This window comes from Xenopus laevis, chromosome 5L (assembly GCF_017654675.1).
Source record: "Xenopus laevis strain J_2021 chromosome 5L, Xenopus_laevis_v10.1, whole genome shotgun sequence".
NCBI classification, from domain to species: domain Eukaryota; kingdom Metazoa; phylum Chordata; class Amphibia; order Anura; family Pipidae; genus Xenopus; species Xenopus laevis.
Window position 1 is genome coordinate 6,027,608 of NC_054379.1, and position 9,749 is coordinate 6,037,356.

At 39.4% G+C, this 9,749-nt stretch overlaps 1 protein-coding gene across 1 annotated transcript; it reads right to left on the bottom strand.

Annotated features, from left to right (window-relative positions):
• Positions 1–285: 285 nt before the first annotated feature.
• On the bottom strand, positions 286–9,014 carry epcam.L (epithelial cell adhesion molecule L homeolog). Its single transcript, NM_001086104.1, is given in 9 exon segments — positions 286–809; positions 1,122–1,163; positions 1,827–2,024; positions 2,149–2,253; positions 3,721–3,781; positions 3,870–3,932; positions 5,843–6,086; positions 6,384–6,497; positions 8,679–9,014. Coding segments are annotated over 9 exon segments (945 nt in total). The 5' UTR covers positions 8,755–9,014; the 3' UTR covers positions 286–767.
• Positions 9,015–9,749: the final 735 nt, after the last annotated feature.

Sequence of the window (9,749 nt, forward strand, 5' to 3'; positions counted from 1 at the left end):
TCGTTCATCCAGGTCATATCTGTAGAAATAAGTCAAATCAACGGGATTTCCTGTGTTTTTTTTTTTGGGCTCTCAATTCAGAATAACTTTGATGGAGAATAACTAATTGAGAAAGCCAGTTGGATGACTGGTGAAACATTTTCAAGGAAAAAAAATAAAATAAATAAAAAAACACAGCAAGTCCAGTTGATTTGACTCATTTCTACAGATATACTGATGAAGCATCGACCCAAGGGGAAAATGACCCCCTTTCCAACCATTCCCTAATAAGGATCTTGAGGCGCATCTCTTTAAAACGTTTATTAAATCCAACAGTAACAAAATACCAAAAAAAAAAAATACATAATTCAGGCACATTTCAAGAATATGTACAAAATATCATTTAAAAACGCCTTATGTTCTACAGACAGATTACAGATACTTTTTTTTTTGTACAAAGTTTTAAGGCAGAGACAGTCCCAGACAGTGTAAAAACAAACATGGCCTGTACCCATAATGACCTTCTGATGGAGTGCTAGACAGCCCATCTCTCAAACAGGTCTTTAAGAAAAACCAGTACCAATTCCAATACATCATTAGAGGTAATCTACAAGGGAAAAAAATGCTGATGGAACGTCCACTATAAATATCTTCACAAAAATGTTAAAAAAGGCTTATTCCCACGCTAGAAAGAGAACCCCTTTTTCACAAGTATTTTGGATTCAATCGACTGCTGCCTGTTGTGTCTAGCGCATTCCACTTCTTTAGTCAGGTTCTTCCATAAAGCTTTATGTGCTCACTTCTTTCTGCATTTCATTCAGCTCCTTCATCTGCCAAGGGAGAAATGCCAGTTAGAAACGCCAGTTGTGTATATTCTACTGCCATACAGCCCAATGATACCAAGATTTTACTACACAAAAAAAAGCTGGAGATGGCAACATTTCTTGGCCTTCTTATACAGTTAGACCAGCTCCACATTAGAATCAAGGCTCAGGCAAAAGATCAAGTCAACCCAACTTGTGAATAGTGAAGAAGCAGTTGAGCTTACAGTCGAGAACACATGCTGCAAGGGATTTTGAGAACCAGACATATCCTTGTTTTACTAAGAAAACAAGGATATTTGGGACTATTCAATCTCGTACCTCAGCCTTCTGGTACTTTCCCTTCTTTCGTCTTGTAAAAATCTGCAAATAAAAAAGGAGAAAACAAGTCAGCAAAAGGCTCAAGAGTTTTTACCTTCCATGCAAAAATGGCTGATTGAAGTACTTATCTCACAAATAGAATTGGTTTGTGAAGCCCTACAAACAGTTCCTTACCCCTATATATATTTATACCTAAACCCTTGCACTTGTTACAAAAGAAACCGAGATGTAGCCAAGGGAATAAAGTAAGCTGATAACATACAGACTTTGCAAAGGGAGCAACAGGAATGAGCCTCCACCTTCATCATGTATGAAAATATGCCAACTAGACTTAGAGCATAGACCATAAAATATATAAGCAGTAAGTAACTAGATCAACTCAAATTAGAACCAAACATAACTACAGACTGCGTCTGCATTTTTTTGCTGCAGGGGTCAGCGACCCCCCATTGAAATGCTGGAAAAAAGTCAGAAGTGGAAGGTAAATCATGCAAAAAGCTATGCAAGCTATTCTGTATGTATATGAACTAAACAAACATCTATTTTTCAGTGAGATACTGGATTTATGCAACTGTATAAATGGTAGGTCTCTTCCAATATTAGCACCCAACACCTATCCTGGTCTACTTGGGCTGAGCACCCCTGTTATAGCACTTTCCTGAACCTGTATCAAGGCATTTATTCCCATAAAGATGGAGCACTCACCAACACAGCGATTAGAGCGACAACAGCCAACACCACAACGACAATGACTGCAATGACCCCAGGGGTGAGATGTTTCATGGTGATCTCATGTGGCTTCTCATCAACGTAGTAGATAACAGGTTCCTTCACGCCAAAGTTCTTTCCATTTACAAGAATTTCAAATTTCTCATCTGGATGAAACAGGGGATCTCCTTTAATCTGTACAAGAAATTAAAAAGCAATATTACAGTTATTTATACCTTTATTTTAGTTTACCATCATCATAATGATACGTTTGTGATGAATACAAAGCTGCTATATGTAAGCGTTTCCTAATACTTACATCTTTTTCCATGTAATATCCAACGTCTATAATGTCAACCTCTCCCGGAAGTTTCTGGGTGCCGTTTTGCTTTAAGTCGATGTAGATGAAAGAAGACCCCTCAAGCTGCAGAAGAAATAAGACCACTATAAGGATATATTTAAGCATCAGTTGTACATATAGGTCAGACAGTCGGAGGATCGGCCAGTGTAGGCCCCAAGTCAAGGATAGTTTCTACCAGCCTTTTCCATTTTAGGCCTATATAAACATTACATTTGTCTTAGTCAGTGTAGAGTCCTCTGGCACAACCACATAACTATGTGATCACTATATTTGAGGAAAGTAAATGCAGAGAGTAAACCAATTTTTTAGGGACTAATACAAGCGGTACAACAGCACTTTAGATCCATATATGTAAAGACTAAACGTGGGTTTTAAAGAGGTTGTTCACCTTTGAGTTAACTTAGTATGATGTAGAGAGTGATATTCTGAGACAATTTGCAATTGGTTTTAATTTTTTATTATTTGTGTTTTTTTTTATTTAGCTTTTTATTCCTCAGCTCTTCAGATTGCAATTTCAGCAATATGGTTGCTAGGGTGCAAATTCCCCTAGCAACCATGCATTGATTTGAATAGGAGACTGGAATATGAATAGGAGAGGCCTGAATAGAAAGGGGTAATAAAAAGTAGCAATAATAATACATTGTTAGCCTTCAGGGCATTTGTTTTTAGATGGGGTCAGTGACCCCAATTTGAAAGAGTCAGAAGAAGGCAAATCTTTCAAAAATTATATATAAAAGAAAATATATGACTAGACTGCTTATATGATAATAGTAATCTTGTAAATTCATCCATGCACCTAGTCAGGTATGGTTGCTAGGGTCCAAATTTCCCTAGCAGCCATGCCCAGATTTGAACAAGAGACTGGAATATAATTAGGAGAATGTCTGAATAGTAATATGAGCAATACAAATGTGCAATAAAAAAAAGGAATTAGCCTTACAGAGCATTTGTTTTCTTAGATGGTGTAAGTGAGCCCGTTAGAAAGAGTCAGAAGTCACATTTTTTTTACATTGAAGGTTTGCTAAGAATTGGCCAGTCTATTGACATACTAAAGCAGGAATCCACAACCTTATAACCAGAAATAAAAGGAGTTGGGGAGCAACACAAGCATGAAAAATGTTCTTGGGGTGCCAAATAAGTCAACCTACATTGAGGCTCTGTCTGGCAGTACATCTGGTTTTATACAACCAAAACTTGCCTCCAAGCCTGGAATTCAAAAATAAGCTCCTGCTTTGAGGCCACTGAGAGCAACATCCAAGGGGTTGGAGATCAACATGTTACTCATGAGCTTCTGGTTGGGGATCACCGTACTAAACGTTAACTCAGAGCTAAACCACCCCTTTAAGCAACCAAAGGGTTTCAAGATCAGTCTAGTGTAGGGGCCCATAAGATTACATTGCAATATGAATATAACATAAGCCATCTTCCAAGGTTTGTTGGATAAAGATTTCCCTCTGCAACCCACGTAACCAATTTCAAAGGGTAAATGTTATAGCCAGTTGGGGTTTCACATAAACCAAAAACCCTTACCTCAACAGAAACATACTTTTCAGGCAATCCATATCGGTTCAATATTGTGGTTTTAAGTGCTCTGTTGGGAGAATGAAAGGACAAAATGAATGAAATGTTCTGTAGCTTCATACCGAAAATCAAGAGACACGACCAGTAAAATAACTTACTGTATCAAGACGTCATCATTGACGGAGTCAGAGTTATTGCGTTTCATTTCGACAATCACCCAGCTGAAAGAGGATGGAAAAAAAATTGTATTCATTGGCAAAACGACTACATTCTCAAGTCACAACTGAACATTACAAGGTAGTACTCGCTCTGCTGAGACTTGTCTGGTCTTGCTTGGAGAGGACACTCCTTGTTCTATCAATAGTAAGCTCACGGAAACATTGGTGGGCTTATTTAATTGCTCCTCACGTGATCTTATTCAATAACTGGGGAAACTAGATAGACTAAATGACTACCAATAGGTATATTCACATGGTTGTATTCTTGTTGACACCTAGGGGCCGATTCACTAAGCTCGAGTGAAGGATTCGAATGAAAAATACTTCGAATTTCGAAGTATTTTTTGGGTACTTCGACCATCGAATTGGTTAAATTCGTTCGAATTCGAACGAATCGAAGTAAAAATCGTTCGACTATTCGACCATTCGATAGTCGAAGTACTTTCCCTTTAAAAAAAACTTCAACCCCCTACTTCGGCAGATAAAACCTACCGAAGTCAATGTTAGCCTATGGGGAAGGTCCCCATAGGTTTGCTAACCTTTTTTTGATCGAAGAATTTTCCTTCGATCGTTGGATTAAAATCGTTCGATTCGAAGGATTTAATCGTTCGATTCGAAGGATTTAATCGTTCGATCGAACGAAAAATCCATCGATCGCAGGATTAGCGCTAAATCCTTCGACTTCGATATTCGAAGTCGAAGGATTTCAATTCGAGGGTCGAATTTCGAAGTATTTTTAACTTCGAAATTCGACCCTTAATGAATCTGCCCCCTAGTATTGCCCAAATATTCATTGCAACATTCTAGGTGTTCCATAAAAACATTTCTCCCATGACATCTTGGTCACTGAGAGGTAGTAATAATCGCCTATAGAAGGTCTTGTTTGACCTTCCTGCTCACTACGAACGTGTATTGGGCCTCACATAGAGCCCATGAGAATTAAAGGGATACTGTGATCACAAAAAACCCTAATCAGATTGGCATGCAGTAGAAAATTACAGGTTCTCCCAACTATGACTTATAAAGAAAGTTCCTCTAAAGAAGCCTCTATGTTGCATTGCTTTAATGTAAATGTATATGTATATATTGTCTGCTCTATGTATTCGGTTTCCCCCTTATGCAGCTCCAAACGAAATGTAGAGACCAGCACCTCTTTGCCACACCCATATGCAGGTTTGGGATCAGTTATCCAGAAACCAGTTATATAGAAAGCTCCCAAATTACAGGAAGGCGGTCTATCATAGACTCCATTTTACTCTGTGTTCTAGTAAACGTAAGAAGATCTAAGTTAGAGAAAGTCCCTTTATCCAGAAAACACTAGGGGGCCCATTTACTTAGCTCGAGTGAAGGAATAGAAGAAAAAAAAAAAAAAATAGAATTTTGAATGATTTTTTTGGCGACTGCGACTCGAACTAAAAATCGTTCGAATATTCCACCATTTGATAATCGAAGTACTGTGTTTAAAAAAAACTACTCCCTACCGAGGTGCAATGTTAGCCTATGGGGAAGGTCCCCATAGGCTTCCTAGCAATTTTTTGGTCGTAGAAAAATCGTTCGATCGATGGATTAAAATCCTACGATTCGGAGGATGTAATTTAATTTGTTAATTTTTTGATAGATCGAACGAATTGCGGCAAATCCTTCGACTTAGATATTCAAAGTCGAAGGATTTACATTCGGCAGTCGAATATCGAGGGTTAATTAACCCTCGATATTCGACCCTATGTAAATCTGCCCCTAGGTCTTGAGCATTCTGGATAACAGGTCCCATACCTGTACCTCCAAGGTTAATATGTTTGAATCATAGTTTAAAAGAAGTAGTTTTGGGTTGTTGAGCAAGTAAGTACCCATTTACTTTGCCTATGATCCGTCTCCAACTATTCGCAGATGTTTCACAGGCCAGAAATACTCACTTTGTTCTGACCAGCTCTGGGCACTTCCAGTTTTTGTCCCCTTTGTCAGTCCTTCTGACCCCAGCGGTATTGACGCACCAGCAGGTGTCTGTATTGTTGCACTGCCGGGCCTTAAACACCCCATTAGTCTCACACTCTGGATCGTACAGTCCATCGTTATCAATAAGCGCCTGGACTGGTTTAACTCTGCGACCTGCCTTAGTCCCAAGGCTCTCTCTCTTCATCAGCCAACATTTTGGAATTACTGGAGAGGAGAAAAAAAAAAAAAGGAAATTTAAAAGCTAAAGCAAGTCATTTATAAAAAAATAAAATAAAGTCCATATATATATATATATGTTATGCAAACAAAATCAAAAACTATTTTTGGGGCATTTGCTTTTAACACTTTCACATAGAGAACTGTGCAGAATATATACGACAGCTTGTTTGCTGCTAATATTGATCTTTACCTATTTATGGAATTGGATATATTTAGTACTTGCAAGGGGAAAAGGTGCAGCAAAGCCAACAATGCGACAGAAGCTCTTAAAGAAACACTTACATTTGGTGCAGTCCACAGCCTGAGTTGCTGGCCCAATGGAGAGGGCACACTGGCAATCAGAAGATGCGCCGCTGTTATCACATTTCCCCAGGTAGTGTGTTTTACATTTGCATCCTGGTTAGAAGAGGAATCATTCCATTAGTACAACTTATACACCTCCTTTACAACATTTACACCACTCAAACATAACATAAGAACAGAGAGGACGTCCCTACCAAAAAAAAGTGGGGACTGAGCCTCGGTGGGAGCCAGTTGGACAACAAGGGGCAGATTTATCAAAACGGGAGTTTCGATTTTATTAAATAAATAAACTCGCCCTTAGGATTTTTGGAACTGTATTTATAAAATAGTGGGGCTCATTTATCAACACTGGGCAAATTTGCCCATGGGCAGTTACCTATAGCAACCAATCAGTGATTAGCTTTTTGAAACCAGCTGCAAGTAAAACAATGAATGCAGCAATCTGATTGGTTGCCATGGGTTACTGCCCATGGGCAAATTTGCCCAGTGTTGATAAATGACCCCCACTGTTTTAACTTTCAACCATTGATTAAAATGCTTCTTAAAATCCCATAGGAATGAATAGAACATGGGTGAGTTTCTCTTTATTAAAAATCCAAACTCACATATTGATAAATCTGCCCCTTGGTGTCCCAACTGGCTCCCACCGAGGCGCAGTCCCTACTTAATTATGTTTTTAAAGGGGTGGTTCACCTTTAAGGTAACTTGTATTATGTTATAGAATGACCAATTCTAAGAAACTCTTCAATTGGTTTCCATTAATTATTTTTAATAGCTTTATAGTTATTTGCCTTTTCCTTCTGACTCTTTCCAGCTTTCAAATGGGGGTCACTGACCCCATCTAAAAAACAAACGCTCTGTAAGGCTACAAATGTATTGTTACTTTTTATTCCTCCTCTTTCTATTCAGGCCTCTCCTATTCAAATCAATGCATGGCTCTCTTCTAATAATATTAATAAACAATACTAGCAACAATATTATTATTATTATTATTATTATTAATAATAATGCAGCCAATAAGCCCTGCGTATATTCCAAAAATAATGAAAACCTATAGGAGTTAAATGAGGTTTTAACGTTGCCAGTTGGGGGAGTTGTGTTACACCGTGTGACTTGCAGTATAGGAGATAAAGTGTAGTTTATTTAACAGCAGCTGCAGGTATATTATATTATAATACACAAAAGCCATGAATATCCTGTAAATTATATCCTTATAAACGGTGAGTAGTGATGTCATCAGTTATAAACGGTGAGTAGTGATGTCATGTCTGTCACATGACTCACTAAAATTTGTGTATTATAATAAATAAAGTACCCCCAGTTGTAAAATATGAGGATATTAGAAGTTACCTCGGAGTTCCATGACCTGTATAAAAACACTCGGCCTTCGGCCTCGTGTTTTTATATGGTCATGAAACTCCTCGGTAACTTATAATATCCTTATATTTTACAAGAGGGGGTACTTTATTCACTATATATTATACAGAGCAGCCTATTAGTAGTGTGAGGCAGAGGAGTCAGAGAATTACAGCCAATAGGAGTTGTTGTCCCCTGAGAATGGGGAAGTGGAAAGGCAACTCCCTGTTCCAGACTCTCACACTAGAGGCTAAAAACCCACCCCTAGGATCCGCCCGGCGCCATTTTAACACAAAGAACCGCACCTTTACCTGCCGCCCAGGTACATGAGCTTTAGATTCCATGAAGGCTGCTGGGAGTTGTAGTTAAATAAATAAAGAACTGTCAGCTCTAAGTTGCTTCCTTGGCCATTACCTGTGGCTCCTACAACTCCAATTAAAGGTTCTTTCCTAAAATATTTAATCTAGAAACCCCAGCCCCACTTACTGCTCCCAGACCCCCAGGGAAGGAGAAATAACTTGCGCAATAACCGTAAAGTAAATGTGTAAAGTCGCCCTGTCCCCGGGGACTTGATATTCCACCTTACACCAGAGATACAAAGAGACTCAGAGATACAAAGCGACTCAAGATACAAAAAGCGACTCAGAAAAGTAACTGGAGGAAAGAGACTCAGAGATACAAGTAGTAGAGATACAAGTAGTAGTAGTAGTAGTAGTAGTAGTAGTAGTAGTAGTAGTAGTAGAGATACAGGTAGTAGTAGAGATACAGGTAGTAGTACAAGAAGTAACAAACTCAACTGGAGACAAAGAGCAACAGATGGAGATTCTCCCAGTGCAGAAGCTGAAGGTTCTTTGGGCTCAGACAGAAACTAGGGACATCCCATTGCCACAATTTCTCCCAAATGTCGAGGGGACTCACCTGGATTCTGGGCTCGTGTCACCAGGACGAGACACATTAGCGCTGCCCCCAATCTCAGCACCGACACGAACTTCATCCTCCAACAGACGGAACCCAAAGTCTTGCGACTGTCCGACTTAATAATAATAATAATCGCTTCCTCGGCCGATTCTTTATCCTCTTCCCCAGCAGGTCAGACCGGTCGGACGGCCCCTCCTTCAATCCCAAACAAGGACGAAACTCCGGCTCTAGTTTCACCTGGAAACCCTACACCTGTCCTTATATCTGTCCCTATACCTGTCCCTTCTCCGAAACCACAGCAGTACCGCCGACCCCGGCTCCTCCGATAAAGACGAGTAATGAGGACAATAATCCAATCCAGGAGGAACCTCAGGTAGAGCAGCCGAGGGAGCCTTATATGTCGCTCTAGTAAAATGACGTCAGTGATGACGCTGTGAAACTGTGGGTGAGTCAGAGGGGGAGGGCACTTAGCTGCAGTCTCACCTGTATGGCTCCTGTATAGCTCTTGTCTCACCTGTATGGCTCCCATGTACTGCCTCTCCCACCCACTGACTGACTGCTGAAACCATTACTCACCCCAACATTTGTCTCTCTCTCTGTCACCTGCTCACAGTCACAGCTCTACGTCACTGCGTGTGTATTTCAACTACGGAATAGTCCAAATTCAATTCGAATTTGAAAAAAAGAATTTTGTCTCTTTAATAATTCTACTTCGATCATTCACCATCTAGAACCTGCCGAATTGCTGTTTTAGCCTATGGGGGACCTCCTAGAACCCATTCGGAGTCAATTGGTGGACTTTGAATTTTTTTTGGAAAAACATCGATTCGAATTCGATCGAAAATGGACCTATTCGGCCAAGAAAAAACTTTGATTCAATTTCGGTTGGTCTTTTTGAATTCGAATTTCAAAATTTTTCAAATTCGACCCTTTAGAGGGAGGTTTATTTTGAACTCCTTTAACTTCGAAATTCAAATGAAAAAAGACCAGTCAAAAATTAGCAAAAAATTCGTTTTTTTTGTTTTTTTTTAGCTGAATAGGTCTGTTTATGATCGAATAGGTACGATTCAA